The sequence below is a fragment of the Carica papaya genome, chromosome 1, assembly GCF_054855325.1.
Source record: "Carica papaya isolate Zhongbai chromosome 1, ASM5485532v1, whole genome shotgun sequence".
NCBI classification, from domain to species: domain Eukaryota; kingdom Viridiplantae; phylum Streptophyta; class Magnoliopsida; order Brassicales; family Caricaceae; genus Carica; species Carica papaya.
The window spans coordinates 9,744,013-9,764,765 of record NC_142309.1 but is presented as its reverse complement, the minus strand read 5'-3'; the positions used below and the strand labels follow the sequence as shown (position 1 = coordinate 9,764,765).

At 34.4% G+C, this 20,753-nt stretch overlaps 1 protein-coding gene across 6 annotated transcripts in view; it reads left to right on the top strand.

Annotated features, from left to right (window-relative positions):
- The first annotated feature begins 6,860 nt into the window (after window positions 1-6,860).
- LOC110810793 (putative GTP-binding protein OBGC2) overlaps window positions 6,861-20,753 on the top strand; it is a 28,186-nt gene continuing 14,293 nt past the window's right edge. For 2 of the 6 annotated variants that reach the window (XR_015818691.1, XM_088218776.1), the window contains exons 1-8: window positions 6,863-7,066; window positions 8,489-8,961; window positions 9,221-9,312; window positions 9,706-9,789; window positions 10,290-10,367; window positions 11,115-11,315; window positions 11,395-11,502; window positions 16,198-16,272. Coding sequence is in view for 2 of the 6 variants with exons in the window: in XM_088218776.1 (XP_088074902.1) it covers window positions 6,975-7,066; window positions 8,489-8,961; window positions 9,221-9,312; window positions 9,706-9,789; window positions 10,290-10,367; window positions 11,115-11,315; window positions 11,395-11,502; window positions 16,198-16,272 (1,203 nt within the window). In the remaining 4 variants the exon portion in view is untranslated. Of the gene's footprint in view, window positions 7,067-7,138; window positions 7,415-8,488; window positions 8,962-9,220; window positions 9,313-9,705; window positions 9,790-10,289; window positions 10,368-11,114; window positions 11,316-11,394; window positions 11,503-16,197; window positions 16,273-20,753 lie in introns of those variants that run through there. The other 4 variants (XM_088218795.1, XR_015818694.1, XR_015818693.1 and 1 more) reach the window with 4 other exon arrangements.

Below are 20,753 nucleotides of genomic sequence, written 5' to 3'. Positions count from 1 at the left end.
GCTATACTGATTTACTCCAAGAGTTTAGAAGAACATGTTGAACATTTAAGATAAGTTATAGAAACTCTTAGAAAGAAAAGTTGTATGCAAAATAGAGTAAGTGTGCATTCTAGCTCGAACAGATCGCTTTTTTGGGTCATGTAGTTTCTAAAGATGGAGTATCTGTAGATCCAATAAAAGTTGAGCCTATAATGGGATTGGAATATCCCACTACAGTAAAAGGTGTTCGAAAATTTTTCGGTATGACTGGGTACTACCGCCGATTTGTGAAAAAATTCTCTAAGATTACAACCCCTCTTACTCGACTTACTAAGAAGGATGTTAAGTTTGAATAGACCTTAGACTGTGAAAATAGCTTCAGAGAACTTAAAGGCAGCCTTGTGACGACTTCAATACTAACACTACTTAGTGGATCAGGGGGTTATGCAGTATATACTGATGCGTCAGGTCAAGGTTTAGGGTATGTGTTAATGCAAAATAACAAAGTCATCGCCTACGGGTCGAGACAATTGAAGAACCATGAACGAAATTACCCGACTCATGACTTGGAATTAGCTATAATTGTTCATGCCCTTAAAATCTAGCATCATTATCTGTATAGAAAGATGTTTGAGATCTATACTGATCACAAGAGTCTTAAATATTTCTTCACCCAAAAGGAACTGAACATGTGTCAGCGTAGATGAATGGATCTTCTTAAGGACTATGATTGTAAGATATCCTACTATCTAGAGAAAGAAAATATGGTGGCTGATACATTGAGTCGCAGTACCTCCATCACGATCGCAAAACTAGTAGCTTCTAAATGCAAAACTGTAGAGACCTTACAAGAATTACAATAGGGTATTCACAAATGGAGAATGTATATAGCCAGCTTGAGAATTGAGCTAGTATTAATTTAGAAAATTAAAGATGTTCAAGAAATTGACACTGTTATAAGGACCTTGAAAAAAAGAAACTGAATAGGGTTTAAGGTCTAACTTCAGAGTTCATGATGATGGTTTACTTCGATTCAGAGGAAGATTGTACATTCTGGATGACCCTAACTTGAAGAGACTCATATTAGAGGAAACACATAATTCTAGGTTTAGCGTACACCCAAGCATCACCAAAATGTATCAGAGTTTACGACATCGGTATTGGTGGATTGGGATGAAGAAAAATATCTCCGAATTTATTAGTGAATGTCTCACATGTCAGCAGATTAAAGCTGAATACCAAAAGCTAGGGAGATCACTCCAACCTCTACTAAATTCTAGAGTGGAAGTAGGAACACATCACTATGGACTTTGTGATGGGTTTGCCTAAGATTAGATTGAACCATAATACTACTTGGATGACAGTGGACCGATTAACGAAGTCAGCCAATAAATGCTACAGATCCTCTAGATAAACTTGTCAAATTATATATTAAGGAAGTTATTAAACTTCATAAAATTCTAGTATCAGTAGTTTCATATCGAGATGTTCATTTCACCTTTAGGTTTTGAACAAACCTTCAACAAGCCTTAGGCACCACCTTATTATTCAGCACAACATTTCAACCACAAACAGATGACCAAACGGAGAGAACCATCCAAACATTAGAAAAGATGCTTAGGGTTTATACACTAGAGATGGGAGGAAATTGGGACAACCATCTACCATTGATTGAATTCGCCTATAACAATAGATCTCAGTCAAGTTTTAGTGCAGCTCCATATGAAGCACTTTATGGCAGACCCTGTAAATCTCCTATGTGTTGGGAAGAAATTGGGGACAGAAAATTAATTAGACCCAAATTAATTGAATATACTATCTCCATGATTGTCTTAATTAAGAAAAATCTTCAAACTGTCCAAAGTAGACAAAAGAGTTATACAGAAAACCGTACAAGGAGTTTAGAATTTAAAACAAGGGATCATGTGTTCTTGAAAGTATCACCAATGAAGAGCCTTATGAAATTTGGGAAGAAAGGCAAATTGAGCCCTCACTTCATTGGACCATTCGAAATACTAGAGAGAATTAAATCTATTGCTTACCGACTGACATTGCCACCAGAGTTGGCTAACGTTCATGATGTATTTCATGTGTCCATGTTATGTAAATACTAGCCTGATCCATCACATATAATTCATTCTGAGGAGATTCTTATTGAAGAAGATATGTCTTATCAGGAAATACTTATAGAAATATTGGACAAACAGGAACGGGTATTGAGGAATAAGACTATTTCGATGGTTAAGGTACTCTGGCGACATCATTCGCCAATAGAAGCTACTTGGGAAACTAAAGATTCGATACGAGCTCAATTTCCTCACCTACTGTAGAGACATATCAAATTTAGAGGACCAAATTTTTATAAGGAGAGAATTGTAATATCCACCTAAAAGAAAAAAAAATAAAAAAATAAAATTTAAAGTTTGGATGTAAATGAAAGAAAATTTCAAAAATTGGGGCTTTTAATTAATTTTAGGGACCTAAATGAAAGTGGGTAAGAAAAAGGGGGGCAAAAACAAAAATAAGGATAAGTGGAAAGAGGCAAAAAAAATCAAAAAAATGGATGACCTAGATCGGACCGCTGGAGGAGATGGGATGGAGGAGATTTTAAAAGAGAACGGAGAGCCCATATCAAGCTGGTGAGATCTAACTGCCAAGGAGATGGGTATATAAGGAAAGAGATTAGGGTTTTTCTTCATTTTGAGAGAAGAAGCTGAAAATGAGAGGAAAAAATGAGAGAGTCAACCGGGTAAGAGGGATGAGAGGAGATTTGTCGAGGGGGGCGAGACAAAAAAAAAGAAGGAGAGGAAAGGAAGAGGGAGGCCGAAAAGAGGAAGGGAAAAGAGAGAAAAAGGAAGAAGGAGAAGAAAAGAGAGGAGGGGCTAAGCAAGAAAGAGAAGAGGAGCCAAAGAGTAGCCACCGCAAGAGAGGAAGAAAAAAAGAGAGGGACGGAGGCGGGAGAGTGTGGAAGTCGAACCGAAAGGAAGAAGAAGGAAGAGGGAACAGCTGAGACGTTGTGTGACGGTGGAGATTAAGGCAAACGAGGTAAAGGTTCGTCCTTTTTGCCTTTTCTTCCCTTATTTTTCTTTTAATCTATTTCTATTTTGTACTAATCAATTTTTTAGGCGTAAAATCATCATTCTAATCGCAAGCACGCGAGGGAGCCATAGAGTGACCGAGAAGAGGTGACTAGGAGCCAAGCAGAGGCCAAATTGCCCATGCATAAAGGTAAAATAATTTTTTTCATGTTTTGGTGGTGGTTGAGCGGCAGTGGGGCGGGGCTTGTGTCGGGTTGGCCATATGGGCTTGGTTAGGCAACCCACCTGCATGGGAACCGAGGAGGTTTCCTCGAGAATGGGGAAAGCTGACCCATTCGGGAAGCCAAAGGGTCTTCCTTGAACATGGAAACCCAATCCACCATTTTGGGTTCCGATTCACTGTTTGGGAAGCTAAAAAGTTTTTGTTGGAAAACAGAAATCCGATTTGTCATCCGGGAAGCTGAAAAATCTTACTCAAAAAATATGAATTTGATTCGCCGTCGAAAGGGTTTTTGGATACAGATTATGATAATTTCAGATATTCTGTTGGGTGGTCGTTGGAACTCGTAGTTTGGTTAAATTAATTTTTAATATTTTGAAGTATTTTAATTAAATTATCTTGTGTGTACAAAAAATTGGGATATTCAGGTGGATCCGAAAAAACGCATAAAAGAGTAAGTATTTATAAATTTAAACTGGGTTTGAATTTCAAAAAGTGTGCTCATTTTATAAAAATTATGAATTTTGAAATTTGAACTGACATTGGCCCAATTTCAATGGAAAAATAGAACACAAATTATGATTAGTAAATCTAAGTAATTTAAACTCTATGAGGAGACGAAACCAGAAAACAGACCCAATGGATTAAGAGTTATTTGAACTAAATTATTGGGACTGATGAAATATGAAATTGAAAAGAAAAATTCCCAAATAAAGAAAATTGAAAAAGAAAAAAAAAATAAAATAAAAATAAAAAAAATAGATAGAAAAAGAAATAATTAAGGTTAAGAAATGATCATTTAAACAAATTGAGAATTTTGGAATGAGAGGGTAGGAGTGAATAGGGTAAGGACCCTAAATACCTTCTCTTTTAGTCTAAATTGAGGAGGGGAGTGTGTGTGTGTGGTTGAAGTTTAGTGGGCATGGTGAACTTGCACATGAATAGAGTTTGAAACTTAATCTAGACGTGGATCGGCATTCGTGTGAGTGTGGGTCACTTAGCAAACATACTTGCTGTGGCCATTATGTGATTTATGTGTGTGCTATCCATGCGATAGGGGGATCCATTTCGCATTTCCTTGATGATGACAAAAACGACATCGCGTGATGAAACCATATAAATGACCATTTGAGTGTATCTGTGATTTTTTGTGTGTGTGTGATTATGTTTCGAGATTATGAACAATATACGAATGTATCTATGATATTTTGTGTGTGATTATATTTCGAAATGATGATTGATATTCGAGTGCATTTATGACTTTCGAGAGTATAAGAATATACATTTAAGGTTTGTATATGATATTCGAGAGAATTTATCAGATCAATCAGGAACATTTGAAATAGTGAAAATAAGAATATGAATTTTGCACTGAAATATTTTTATTACTTTTGTTTCTTACTGTGTGTTTTACATGAAATTTTATCTAGGTTGAGAGCCGAGAATACTTATTGAGTTGGTGAAACTCATTAAATTTCACCATAATATTTTTCAGAGGAGAATGAAAAGCTAGTACCGCTGCTAGACGAGTAGAACCTGTAAAATAGTTCTTGTTTTTGTATATTTTGTGCATATTCAAAAAGTTCTATTTTGTTCTTTTAGACTCTAAATTCTAATACCATGTTTTGTATATATAATTACTATACATATCAAATAGGATGCTAGATTGTATTATATTTTTTTATTTACGCATGTATATATTTTATGGGCCCACTAAATGAAAATAGCATGAGTAGGAATTACGCCTCATATCAAGTATCAGGGCGTGACAACTTAGATTCCTTGTGCAACTCTACCAGATTACATAGCAAGTACAGTGCACTGTATATCTGCACCAAATCACACAACAAGTACAGTGTATCCAAATTCCACACGCACACACACTGGTTATACATTTCACGTGCATAACATATTAACACACATTAATACATACATATATATTACAATACAGACATGTACCTTTATTACATATCTCACACATAGTATATATTTATATTTACACACACAGTCTCTATTAATACATACACAAATTCATACTTAAACACATATACACAATCACACACAGCATACCATATACATATTTATTCGCGAATTTGCTATTATCAGTTCCGTTCTTATCAGTTATGTTTTTATCAATTTAATATCTTACTCATCGTATATTTTTATATATATACACACATGTGTAACAACGTATATATATACTACATAAACACAAATAAATATAAATTATACATATTAATTATATTTATATTATATTATACATACATTTAAACATTCACACATAATATACTATATATATACACATTTATATAAATATGTAATTTTTGTCTCCGTACGTAATACACATAATTCTTACCTATAGTGTGATTAAAAAAGCATTGGAAATTCTTTCTACCTCGATCTATGGTCCTTTCAAAAATCCGAATATTGTTTGGATAATTTTTCTCGTTTACAATAGAAAAAACATATATTAAATTATAAATAACTTTGAAAACTATATTATGCGAAATTAGGAGCAGATTTTATCTTAGGACATGCGGTCCTGGTCGCCAATGTTACCACGTGCTATCACATGCGTGTCACCGAATATGCCACACGGTAATGATCGAATCAGCGCGCGTTGTCGCATACGACGTACCAACATCATATTTGGTCGCCAAACTTCTAGTTTTCTTCATTCTTTTTTTTTTCTTTTTTTGTTTTTTCTTCTTCCTTCCTCTTCCTTGGGGCTTTTCCTTTCATCTTCCTCTTTTTCTTTTTTTCTCCCTCTCTCTCTCTACCCGACCATGATTCTTCTCTCTCTTTTCTCATTTTTCTTCGTGTGTCATCGCATCGCACTACTCCGCACAACTCTCCTCTTTCTTTCTCTTTCGACTGCAGCGTCGGCAACACCGTGCGACCCTTCTCTCTCTCCTGTTGATGCTGCTCCACCATTTCTCTCCTCTCACAATTACGCCTCTCTCTCCTCGCTCTCTTTCTTTTTTTGCTATTTTTTACATATATATATACATATGTATATACATTTTTTAATTATACATATACTCACATATATATATTTGCCACCTGGTTTCCTTGTGCTTCTTTCTCTTTTTTTTTTTATCTTTGTTTTTTTTTTATAATCAATTATATATATATATTCTTTTCTTTTGTACCCAGTTTGGCACCAGCTGAGTATTACAAAATATTACTCACAATCTTGTACAACATGACATGATAAAATATATTGAAATTAAGAGACATTTGATCAAGAAAAATCTAAATTATAATATGATATGTGCCCACCAAATCGCTACTTTAATGTGTTAATTAAAAATTTGAGTAACCTAACATTTCATATCATCATTACCAAATTAGAGATGGATAACATTTATTTTCGAACTTGAAGTGTGTTAAAGAATGTATTTTATGTATAAATAAAGTTAAACTAAGTTAAATGATATTAAGATAAAATATTCTCTTTGAAATTAATTGTACTTTTATTTTTTTATATCCGTAAAATTTATATATATAGAAACGTGATATCCAATATTCAAAAAGAACACAAAACAATTATTCATGATAATATAAAATAGTCTCAATTTTTTTTTTTTTTTAAATTTTTAACTCTCAGAACATATTTAATCCTCCAAGTAAAACACTCACTCTGGAAATGGGCTCGAGAGAGTAAGTCCCGCCTGTGGAACTCTCACTTTCTCTATCTCCTTCGTTTCAGTTGTCTTGTGCTGAGTCACTGGATAATGGTGTCACCGGTTTCGCTACCATCGTCTTCGTATCTTGGCCTATTCTATAGTAACGATAAGCTATTCTTTGGTCGTCCTCTGCCAAAAAGGTTTTCTCTTTTTCTAAGATTCTCACGATTTTTTTTTTTTTTCTCATTTCTCTTTCTTTTCCTAATTTTCTATTTGGGTGCTGAGAGGAGTGAGCGAAGTGGCAAGTGGGATTTTCAATTTTCTTTTTCTTGTTCGTAGGCTATATGGGTTTTGATTACATTTAAATATGGTTTAAGTTGAGCATCATTATTTTTTGGGTCCTCTCTGGTTCGAAGAGTTAGAGGAGTCCGTTTCAAAATTTGTTCGGGTGCTGAAAAAATGGGTTGTGAAGGTTGAGATGAGACTTCTTATATTGGCTTCTCCCGTTTTCATTTTGTAGGTTTACATAATGAAAACTGAGCTATTTGGTATTCGCTGTTTCTTTCTCCTCATACATGCATAAAATAGGATATCATCAAGTTTAGTTCCTGTTGTTATTCAGCTTTATTATTATTGTTTGTTGTTCTTGTTGTTATTGTTATTATTTTTATGATTTATTTTTATTTTAGCTGTTCCTGAATTGCTCTGTTATGTCTCGTAAGGCTCTTATACAACTAAATTCCATAATGGTGGGGGTGGTCCGATAAGAGATGGATGTAATAACATATTTCAAGTTCAAAAGTATCCATGCCTTTTCAATTCACTTCATCTTTATTTGTGACTGATCCCATTGTAGGTTAAATGGTGAAAAAACAGAAAAAAAACTTATTAAATTGACTAGTTTTGGTGGATTTTGCTACTTGCTTTACATTATGACTTGCCGTGTGCTAATGTTGTGCATATGAATGTATATTGATTGGAAGAAGAGGATTCATAAGCAAAGTGGAAAACATTATGCTATATAGATAAGATGGAAGGCATTGAAGTTGTAGTTGTAGAGAATTAAGATATTCACCTGTTGCATTTTCTGTTGTAACAGCAATCATAATGGAGTGTGCTATGTCAGCTGTATTTTCTGTTGTAACAGCCAATTGTTTTTGTTATTTTTTTAATCCATTTTTCGTGCTCTTTTTATTTTTCTTCTACCTTCTTCTTAGTTGTATATAAGTAGCAGTAGCCTTCTTGTAAAGTTGGTACGAAAATTATATATTTCAAATAGAAAGGTTTTTTGGTCGACAGCTTACTCTGTTCAGTAGTGTTGAAAAAGTGAATAACCACTGACATAGCTGCTTGTCATCCAATTCCTTTGATTTTTATTGATATCTGATCCTGCATCCACGTTTCTTTAGTGCTAGCTAGATTTTGAATGGAGCCTTTGCCTGGATCCATGAGTTTTCTTTTGGTGTCAACATGTATTTTATCTTATTTGTTTCATTTTCTGATGCTGTATATATAAGATGTTCTATCTCAAGTATATTCTGTAACCTTTCCATGGAATGGCAGACAGTTTTTGTTTTCCTTATTGCTGTAATTTCTTATTTCACTGGCCTTCTTATATATAGGTATGATTGGCACCAAAGTAGTTCTGCAAACTTGAAATATTATGGAGTTCAGTGCAGACTCACCAAACGTAAAGAGTTTTCTTCTGCAAATCCTGCTTCCTTGTTAAGGGAACCTCACAAATATTTCGATCAAGTAGTAATTACAGTACATTCTGGAGATGGAGGTCATGGTGCAATTCTTACTATGGCTAACCAAAGAGCTGCAAAGACACAAGGACAACATGAAAAGGCAAAGACTAAGAGGAAAAGCTCGTACAAAAGAGATTTTGATGGGTCACTTATCCTCCCTATGGGTGGGCATGGAGGGGATGTAATAATTTATGCAGATGAATCAAAAGATACATTATTGGAGTTTCATAAGAAAAGCAGGTACAATGCAAAACGGGGTGGAAATGTTGATGCGATGGGTGTTTTAACCTCTCAATTGCATGATGGTCTTGCTGCTCCAACTTTGCGAATTCCTGTTCCTGTAGGTTCGTCTAAGGAGCATGTTTTGTGCAAAGAAGTAGAAGTTATGGAGGAAATTGATGATATTCAACATTTTAATTTTCTTTTGGCTCAGATTTCTTTTACAGTATTAAAATATTGACGAGAGTGGTCACTTACATCATCAAAAGAAGGAAGAGAGTAGTCAGTTACAAAATCATACCATTGTAGATACTCGCGTACATGCTTGAATGCATTTAGTTGGTATGGACTTATATATAATGCCCATTTATGCTTATATTTCAGGCACAGTTGTGAAACTTACACGAGGGAAGTTATTGGCTGATCTAGTGCATCCTGGTGATGAAATTCTTGTCGCAAGAGGTGGTCAAGGAGGGGTAAGATTCGTGTGTTTGCTTGAGTGAATACTTCTACATTTTTCCTGAGGATATATATGTAAATGTCTATATTGATATATTTCTGTGGATAAAAAGTTTAACTTTTCTATCTGCAATTTAATGAGATTTAAGTAAATAACATGTTCATGTTCTTTTTCTCCAAAGAATATGCTTATCCAGATATACTTCTGCAAAAATCAGTCACGCAAGTCCAATGTCCAGAATTTGAGGGTTCAAGTCATTCAGGGTTGAAAACTAAATGAATATATTCAGGGGAAATGTTGTATTTGAATAGATTATTTTTTTTGATACATCTGCAGTGTTCAGTGAGTCCCTTTCAATCATTGTTTGACCTTTATTACAACTGACTATATTTTCCATGACATTTGGCAGATAAGCTTGTTGGAAATGCCTGAGTACAGAAGGAAAAAGATGATGGCTTTGACAACTAATCTGATCAGAGATGATAGTGATAAGGTAAATGTTTGCATTTGAGCTCATTATTTACTGTTTTCTGTGCATATGAAGCTTGTTTACCAATCATTTAATGATACATTGCATAAGCTATCATCTTCATCAGCGTGCTGAATACAGGCAAGCTTTCTTGTAGACTAATTTTTCTCTGTCCCTGGACAAATTGAGCATATGTCCAATTAGGTTAGGGGAGAGTGGAGAAAAAATAAAGGAAAGCATGTCAGGATGTTTTTGTTTTGGATACTAGGATACAACAAGACTTAAAATTGAACATAACAGCAACATTTTTAACATTTTTAAACAAATGAGTTTAAAAAGTGTCTTCCAATAGATGGGGTGGAACTAGAAGTCCAATGCAAATATCTTGTATCTGCCACCTACTAGTGAGAATATCACCATATTTACATACTTTTATTTTAGGATTTTGGTCCAGAAGAAATATCCACTACCTTCTTTTCTTAAATACTATTCCATGCAAGATAATCACATTTGTTTAATCTCAGGTTTTAGCTCTTGGTCAGCCAGGGGAAGAGGTTAGTTTGGAGTTGATTCTCCGGGTTGTTGCTGATGTTGGTCTAGTTGTAAGTATCAGTTTTTTCTTCTCCTTTCCATTTTCTTTCTGTTGAAGAATGTATGTATTTCATCCCAAGTATTTTCAGTTCACAGCTCGCTTGAGTTTTTTCCCCTCTCTTTTGATGGTGATTCAAGGCCTCATAGGTCTAAAGGAGATAAACAAGATGGTATTATGGCTTACTTGAGTATTTTGTTTTTGTTTTACATGGTGATTCGAGACTTCGTAGGTCTAAAGGAGATGAGAATTGGATCAAAATATATGATTCCTTAAAAACTCTGGTGAGAGGCAATCTTTTGTTGTTGACGGGGAAGTGGGCATCCCAGGCTGCAAGTGTATTTTAAACAGGGACCTGTTTGCTATATAATAACACTCAGCTTCAGTTGACTCGGGTGGATGTGGCTCATGAGCTGTAACTTTTCGATAATTTAAATATAAAACCATTTCTAGAACTCACAATAACTTTGTGGGTTTGCTACAACAATATTTTAGCAATCATCATAGTAGAAACTTGTTTGAATAAGAACAATTATCTTGACTCTGCTTGGCTTGTGAAGCTGGCTCCACAGTTGGTAGAAAAATGGTAGTTGGAAGGTTGCAGTTGACATAGGACAACTAATTGAAGTCATGAGATTTTATGAGTAGTTGTCATCATATAACCTTGAATTGTATGAAGTTATAGATACTATTTTTTTATTTAAAAAAATACATGCTATTTTTTATTTTCTGATCATTAGGGACCCACTTGGACTTGTAGGGCCTTCCAAATGCTGGCAAATCAACTCTTTTGGCTGCCATTACACTTGCAAAACCTGATATTGCTGATTATCCTTTCACAACATTGATGCCAAATCTTGGGCGTCTTGATGGCGATCCATCATTAGGGGCAGGGAAATATTCATCTGAAGCGACGCTGGCAGATTTGCCAGGTCTTATTGAAGGTGCACATCTGGGGAAGGTATTATCCCTTTTTCATCTTGTCACACAGGTTGCACTGACTTCCTAATTGTCAAAGCTTAAATCTTTTGGTCTTTTAGGGTCTTGGTCGTAATTTTTTGAGACACCTGAGGAGGACTCGTCTCTTGGTTCATGTAGTTGATGCAGCTGCTGAGAACCCTGTGAACGATTACAGATCTGTGAGAGAAGTAAATATCTTCCTTTTTTTTTCTCTTTTTTGTTAGCTTCTCCAACAATTAATTCCTCATAAAAGACAGTCTCCATGAACTATTTCTTCATTGATCTGAATTAGATACTCACAGGATATGGTATGGTTTATCCAATCTTAAAATCTAGTTGTTATAGCCGAGTCTGTTAATTTGTTATTTGCACTATTTTTGTTGGCATGTTGGTGAATTTAATATCTGTTTTAAAAATCTCGAAGACATGGATATTTATGCCATCTAACTGAAATATCTTTTTTCATTTATATATTTTCTTTCCAATATTCACTGGATATCATCTGGCTTCCCGGCCAATTTGTTAATTGCAGCATTTTTGTTGGCATGTTAGTGAATTTAATATCTGTTGAAAAATTTTAGAATACATGCATAGTTATGGCATGTAGTTAATGAAATATCATTTACCTTTTTTTTCCCCTTTATTTCCTTACATGTTTGACTGTCTTTGGATCTGATTTCTTGGCAATTAACTGTCATTAGTTAACTCATAGTCTCCACTAAAGGATCCTATTTCAAAACTTTGTCCTAATGCACCACAGCACCGTATTGCAGACAGAATATGGATTGTTGCTATCACTGAATCCTTGGTGTTGAGTCTTCAATACCAGATGCAGAACAGAAAAATCCTAAAGTTGACATTTCTATAATAAGATATATCATGCAGAACAAGATCTTAATTTGCACAAATTTTTCTGTTCAAGAAATATTTTGTAATTATTAATACGATTTTGCATTTTTTAAGTTATTTAGATTATTTAAGTTTAGTTAGGCATTATGATATTTTAGTTAGATTTTAAGTATTATGAGAATTAGAATCTTTTAGATTTCCTCTTTTATAATTTCCTTTATGAGTTGAGATCATTGTAATATTTAGTTTCTTTTTAGGTAGATTTTAAATATTTCAGGAATTAGAATATTTTAAATTTCTTTTTCTATTATTTTCCTATTCATTGTAACTGATGTTTATATAGAGGATAGTAGCTACCAACAAAGAAGGGAAGACTATGATGAATTAAAAATTTCTTTGTTGGGATTTTATATCATATTATCTCTCTTTTGTTCTTCTTGTCTTTGTTCTATCTGATCCATCCCATTTGTTCTACTTTTCATTATATTTCTTCACCTTTGTCCCTAATTTCCTCTTGCATATCTTTGTTCTTCTGTTCTCTTCCCCATATTTCCTCTATTCTCTCTACTTTGTAGGATATTCTATCATTATTTGTTTAACATCAGTTGATATCAGAACCTAACTTCTATCCGTATCTTCCAATATTTTTCTGTATATTGCCAAAAAAAGGACGAACTCCCAAGTTTTGGTTCTTTACCTTACAGTCACTTCTAGAGTAGATCAGCTTCAACTCTACATGGAATCCGATAAACTTCTTGTTACAATTCATCATGTAATCGATCCGACATATGATGTGTTGTACCAAGTTTTTGGCCCCTATGCATGCATAGAGAGTATTGAGATATACTCACAATTAATTCAGACCAATAGTAATGTATTGAAGATGCTGTATATGTTAAAAACCCTCTCAATGGTTATTGCATATATGATAATTCTTGGTAGTTAAATGTTGAGTATTAAAGAGACTTATACTCAGAAGTTAGAAAACATAAGATCTTCTGCAAGACTTAAAAGGTTGAGCTCAAGAGTAAAACTAACACTTCTAATGAGTTAAGATAAAAAACTTGAAGTTCCTCTAGAACCACCAGCAGTAGCTCAAAAGATATTGGCTCCTTGAAGTTGTTTCTACTCATGGTGATGATGTTGAGGAACTTCCTCCTTTCAATAATCTTACTCTATCTTCTGTGATGGTGGTTCTCATTCATAATAATTATATTGAAGAGACCTCTTGGAATAATTTCCTTTTATCTCATGTTATTTCAAAAAAAAAAATCCTTTTATCTCATGATTCTAAGGAACCTATCATTTTAGTTAAGCTTATTTTTTTTGAAATAAAAAGTGTAAGGTATATATTAATAAGGTACCAAAAAATAGGGGTACCATCCATGTACAAAGATTTACAATGTAGTTAGAGTATCAATGACATTTCCAAAATGCTTATCACAATTTATATCATGGCCTAACAAACTAGCCTCAAAATAGTTTATCCACCTATCTCTTAGATTATACAAGCCCAATATCTTAGATTAACAAAAATTTAGTTAAGCTTAAATTTTTGTTTGAGCATTATCTAGATTCTTTTGTTTCTACCTAAATTTCTAAACTATATGCAGGACAAGGCAGTTTAACCACTATGTGTCCTACATCAGGAAGATAACCATGTCATTAACATTTGATCCATTTGGATTCAAATGTTATACTTGGGATTTAGTATGGTATGGTTGATATCAATGAGATTAGGTAGTGTTTTTGAAGGTCTAGACGTAGACTATCCACATTGTAGTGGAGATTTTATAATTGGAAATTGTTAACATTTGAGTCTTCGACAACAAATAGTTGGTTGCTGTGAGTTCTATAGGAGAAGAACGATAGAGAATGAGGAGCTGAGATTTTTATGTGACATAGGGTAAAGCTACAGCCAAAGGAAGTGAAGATAAAGAAGGATTGGAGTAAGCAATTTTTTTTTAAAAATCTCTGATGCCATATAAGTGCCATTGGTTTGGAAGAAAAAAATCATTATCTCGTGTATTCATTCAATATATGTAGACATATGTGAGGTGAATTAAGGAGATACAAGTAAACTATAACACTGAAAACAGAAAGATAAATTAATGTATTTTATTCTTCAATATATTTGATCTTTGGTCTGTAGGCCTTAGAAAGAGGCCTTTCCCTCTATTTACTGAGTTTTCAGGTTTGAGATTTATTCTTTGAGAAGAGTTTTTTGGAGAGGATTTCAGATTTGAGATGCATAAGTGACGGAGTTAGTTGGAGCAGTCCTCTCCTTGTTGATGATTGGATTTCCTTTTTTGGCTTAGATGCTAGTTTATCTCTATGTTGCCAAATTCTATTGATATTTTTGCTTGTAAGCTTTCTAAAGATGGATGGTTTTCTGTGCAGTCCAATTACAGTCATTTGCTTGGTTTTAACGAGATCCTGAAGTATTTTCCTAGGAAGCACATTAGGAAGGCAATAGTGGGCCAATAGTAGTTTTCTTAGTTGGAAGGTAGTGTGAGAAAGGATGTTAACGATTGGAAGTCTCACGGAGAAAGGCATAATGATGCTAAACAAGTGTTTCTTGTGCCACAAAAAGACCGGATCGCCAAGTCATCTTTTTCTCTGGTGCCTTGAAGCTAGAAGGCTTTGTGGAATTCTCTCTAGCACTTGAACCTCAGTTGGACTGTTAGTGGCTCGACTAAGGATAAGTTATGAGTACGAGTGCCAACAAGCTGAGCCGAGCCTGATACTTGAGTTGTTGAATTTGATTTTTGAAATCCTGTCAGGCTTGAGTTCGATTTGAAATTAGATTCAACCCCCTTTTTTTCAAGCTTGAGCTTGACTTGTTTGAGGAAATAGAGTTCAAGTTCAGTCTAATAAAAGTTTGGTGAGGAGCGGAGCCTGAACAAGCACGAACTCAAGCTCAAGTAAGTTTAACCTATACCAAATCGAGCTTGATAAGCTTTATTTAGGATACATATTAAATATTCTATAGTATTAATGTAAATGATTAATAAATTTTGAAAGTATGCTAATTTATATTTTAGTAAATAAGTATAAAATATACGTAATTTAATCAATATATTAACAAACATTCGCGAGTTTTCAAATCAAATATCTCTAGACTTCACCTTGACTTGTTTACCTAGAGGAACCTTTTCTCAGGACTGAGTTTGGCTCAAGCTCAGTTTTGATTGTACTGGAATTGAGCTTTTGGCGATGTCCAATTCAAGAAGTTTGCAAACGTGTCTAGTTTTCTTCCAGCCCTAATTATGGATATGGAATGTTACTTAAGTGGCTATGACGAGGAGGAAATTCTCCTGCCTCATTTGCCATGTCATTTTTTTTGTCATCTAGAAAGAAAGAAGCAAGAGAGCTTTTGGAGATGAGTCCTTGTCTCTTGCTCGCTTGACTATTGGCTTGGAATAAATATATATGTATATTTTTAATGGTTTGCAGTATTTTTTATGGGGTTGATTTTGATCTATTTGACCTATTTTCTTTGAGAGTTCTGGATATTTTTGTACTTCGGTCGCACTTCTTGGTGCCTTTCTATGTTATTTTCTTCTAGCTCTCTCTCTCTCCCCACCTTTCTCTGTCTCTCATATATTATTTTCTTGATCTACTTTTGCCTATTCTCTCTTAAAGTTGTTAGTTTCCTACATGGGTAGCATCCCTTTTATGCCTTTTTTATGTTTTCTTTACTCTATATGTGTAAACACACACAAAACGAACGCTGGAAGCCTAGGGCGCTATAGATTTAGGTAAGCTACTTTATTAACATGATTATCAAATAAGCAGCCTGCATGAAAGTGAGTTTGTCATCTGATGGACTGTGTTTATACCATTTTCCAATCACTAATTCAGCTCAGTATTGCCAAAGTGATAGATTTTACATTTTTTTAAGCTTTCCTTTCACTTTTGATAGTGTGAGAATAATTATCGGCAGCCATTTCCTTTTCTTTTTCTTTTAAAAAAGAAATCTCTCTCTGTTTTTTTTTTTAAAAAGAAACAGCTAAAGGATTTTGATTTTTCAGGAATTGCGAATGTATAATCCAGAGTACTTGGAACGACCATATATTGTGGTTCTTAATAAGATTGATCTACCTGGGGTACGTGGCTTCCATTTCTTTTTCATTTATCATTTTCGATTTTCCTGTAATTTACTATTTCTTTGTTTTATACCTGCTGCTTGGTCACTTCAATTTTGGTATGTTACCCATGTCAAACATAATACTAGAGCTGTTTGGGTGTAGCACCTGTGTCTGACTTTTGATGATCTAAAACTAGAGGTCCTCCTGTATCAAGCATATGACAGCTGTGTGCGTCTGGAATCTTGTCTGACAAACAATGATTTAGGACTGGCGGTTGTGGTATATGATACTCAAGGGCTAGATGTTGAAAACAAGATGGGACAATGTCTTTGAATATCTAAATTTAAATTGTTTTGGTATGAGTAAATAGTTAGTCCGTTATAATTAGCATTGGCTTCTCATTCTTTTTATTTCCTTTTTCTCTTTCATTATCTTTTTGTGAAAAGGCTGTGCTTAGTGACATTCTCTTAATTTATTTATAGGTTTATTTCACTATATCAAATAAATCAAAATAATCTTGCCTAATGTTAGACTCCTATTATAGGTTTATCTTTGATTTTGAAAGTTGTCAAGTCCAACACTGAAGTCCATACCTGTTCCAGACACACCCACATTTGAATCTGAGGAACATGTAGTAATGCTCTCTTTTTAGTATCAAAACATGTTTTATGTTAAGTCTTGAGGGTGGAGGCAGTTTCTAGGCTTGAGGATCAATCTCAATAAATCTGAATTGGGAAGAATTGGAGACAGAAGGGATGAGAATGAGCTTGTGGAGGTGTTGGGATGCAAGGTGGCTCAACTTCCGATAAAATATCTTGGTATGCCTCTGGGTTCCAGATACAAAGAGATGAAAATTTGGGATCTCGTAATTGAGATGTTTGAGAGAAGGTTTGAAGGGTGGAAGAGAAATTTTTTATCGAAAAGTGGTTGCTTAACATTAATTTGTTAGAATATTATAGAATATTCTATGTATATAATATATGATTATATTCCCAAATATATTAGTATGATTAGGAAGAAAGTTAATAGAGTAATTTATATTGGTTATCATATATGAATCTATCTACATGTATATATATCCTTATTCTCTATTCAATAAATAATAAGAGTATTATTTAATATTTTTTCCTTCCTTAACTCTTAATATAGGGTTAGGGTTAGGGTTAAAGTTAGGGTTAGGGTTAGGGTTTTAGGGATCAAAATACATTAGACTAAATAAGGGTTGAACAACCCATTCCCGACACCGGAGGAAGTCGACCACCTATCTCTGGCCTGTTAAAAGTGCGGCTAGCACAGTGGTGTATGCTGAAGGAGAGAAGGAGGCTGTTTGCGCGGCTGTTTCAAGTCAAAATTGGGTTTGTTGGCCGTTTGTGCGGCTGCCTAAAATCCTAGCGTCGTGCCTATCTTGTGCGAACTTAGAAGGTGAAGGGAAGCTCAATTGGCCGGTTCTGAGCACGAAATCAGAAGGCCGGGCGGAGAAAATTCATGGTTGAGCAGATTGCGTGACAACAAGCTTTTCCAGTTTTCCAGTGTGATTTACTGCGACGTTGGGAGCTACATTCCGGATTTGGGTGTGTATTTTGGTTCTATGGTGATTTTCGGCCAAAAGGAGATTGTTTGGCATTTTCCGGTGGCGGCAAGTGGTTTTCCAGCGGCGGTGTGTGCGGTGGCACAGAAACTCCAGTGATTGGCAGTGAGCTTTTGGTAAGGTTGTTGATAGCCGTGCGTGAAGAGTTACTCTGTCTTTTGAAGTTTTCTGGTATATTTACAGTGTTTTTGGTATATCTCTAGTTGCTATGTTTGAATATTTTGAGTAATATTTTTTAATTTCTGGATCAAAATAGGTGATAATATTGTCTGTTATTATTGCTGTGAGCGAGGACATATAAAGTAATATTGTAAGAAATTGAAGAATCGCAATCGGATTGCACAAACTGCTAATTTTGTTGTTGCTACTGCTAGCACATCTTCTGAAAGATTTGTTATGATTTCAGTTGACGAATATGTTAAATTCTCTCAGTATTATGAATTTTTAAATAAATTTTCTGTTCTTACTGAATCAGAGAAAAAATGTTTTATCTCCTGCTTGAACATATGAGCAATTAATTCTGGTGCTATAGATCACATGACAGGTAACTCTAATATTTTTTCTAGTGTTCGACCACATAAAACATATTTTCCTGTAACCACTGTTGATGGGTCGACTTATAACATTGTGGGTTCTGAGACCACAAAACCATCTTCATCTATTATTTTGTCATATGTATTAAGTCTACCCAAACTCGCATTCAATCTGATTTCTGTTAGCAAGTTAATTAAAGATTTGAATTGTTTTATTAAATTATTTCCTAATCATTGTGTTCTTTAAAATTTTATGACGAATCATATTATTGGTAAAGAAAATATGTCAGATGGTCTCTACATTCTTGATATTTGGGTGCTTCGATCGATTGTTTGCTCTAGTGTTATCTTTCCATTTGAAGCACATTGTCAATTACGACATCGGTCTCTACCTATGTTGAAAAAGTTATGTCATCAGTTTCATAATGTATTTTCACTAGATTGCGAGTCATATCAGTTTATAAAATATTACCGTAGTTCGTCAGGTCCAAGGGTCAATAGACAAATTGAGTATGCTTTTGAGTTAGTTCATTCTGATGTTTGAGGTCCCTGTCCTGTTCCGTCCAAAACAAGGTTTAAGTATTTTATTACCTTTGTGGATGATTTTTCTTACATGATTTGAATATATTTTATAAAAAATCGTTATGAAGTATTTTTTTATTTTTGTGCTGAAATCAAGACACAAATCAATGTTTCTGTGCATGTATTGACAAGTGATAATGTCAAAAAATATATGTAGGAATCATTTCAGAATTATATGACTCAACACGGAATACTTCATCAATCATCGTGTGTTAATACACCATCTCGAAATGGAGTCGCCGAGTGGAAGAATAGACATTTATTTGAGACAACTCAAACTCTCTTATTTCAAACGCAACTCTAGAAGCAATTATGGACCGATGTTGTTTTCACGGCTTGTTTCTTGATTAATCGTATGCCATCTACAATACTTGATGAAAATGTTCCTTACAGTCTTTTTCTTCCAAACAATTCTTTGTTTCCGGTGCAATGTAAGATATTTGGCAGCACTTGCTATGTTCGAGATGTGCGACCTATTGTGACAAAATTGGACCCAAAGGCCTTAAAATATATATTTTTGGGATATTCTCGACTTCAAAAAGGATACCAATGCTACTCTTCAGATCTCAATAAATATTTAGCGTCAACTAATGTGATATTTTCAGAGAATACACCGTTCTTCTCCTTATTGTCCAAGTTTACAAGTCAGGGGGTAGATGACGGGTGGCTCATCTATAGTTTTACACAGGTGCCTCTGCTAAGCAGACATATAATATTGTTTCTTCAGATAATGTGCCTCCGGCTCTACTTGAACAAGTTGATAATAATGTTAGTGTGCCTTTGACCCAAGTACCACCATCAGTTGTTCATGTTTATTCCAAAAGACCACAGATTAATGTTATATGTCTTGTACCAGGTCTGTTGTCATTTGATTTTGTCTCACAGGACCTTGATCTTCCCATTGGTGTACGTAAAGGTAAATGTCAGTGCAGCCAACAAATTCCATTGCTAATTTTATCTTATGTGACCATATGTCTCATTCGTCTAGTTCTTTAATTGCTTCTATAGATTCAACTTCTATACGCAAGACAGTTAAGGAGGCTTTGAATCACCCTTGTTGGCGTAATGCAATGCTTGAGAAAGTAAATGCTCTTGATGAAAATCATACCTGGGATTTGGTGGATTTACCTAAATGAAAAAATGTTGTATGGTGCAAATGGGTATTTGCAGTCAAAGTGAATTCAAATGGCTCAGTGATGAGACTTAAAGCTCGATTGGTAGTAAAAAACTATACTTAAACTTATGGGGTGGACTATTATGATATGTTCGCTCTAGTGGTTAAACTTACTTATGTTCATTTATTCATATCTATTGTAACCTCTCAATATTGGCTCTTATACCAATTGAACATTAAAAATGCATTTCTTCATGGTGATCTCTTAGAAGAAGTGTATATGGAGCAACCAGCTGAATTTGTGCTCATTGGGAGAACGAAAAAGTTTGTCATTTGAAAAAAATTTTGTATGGTTTAAAACAAAGTTCTCGTGCGTGGTTTAACAAGTTTAATGAGATAGTTTGTAAGTTCGGATTGAAGAAGAACAAGTGAGATCATTTAGTCTTCTATAGACAATCAACAACTGGTATTATATTTCTTGTTGTTTATGTTGATGATATTGTAATTATAGGAAATGATCATGCAAGAGTATTTTCTCTCAAATCATTATTGTATACGAAGTTTAATACCAAAGACTTGGAACAGTTAAAATATTTCTTTGGGGGTTGAAGTAACAATAAGTAAGAAAGGGATTCTGTTATCTTAGAGAAAATATGTACTTGATCTACTTATAGAAACAGGA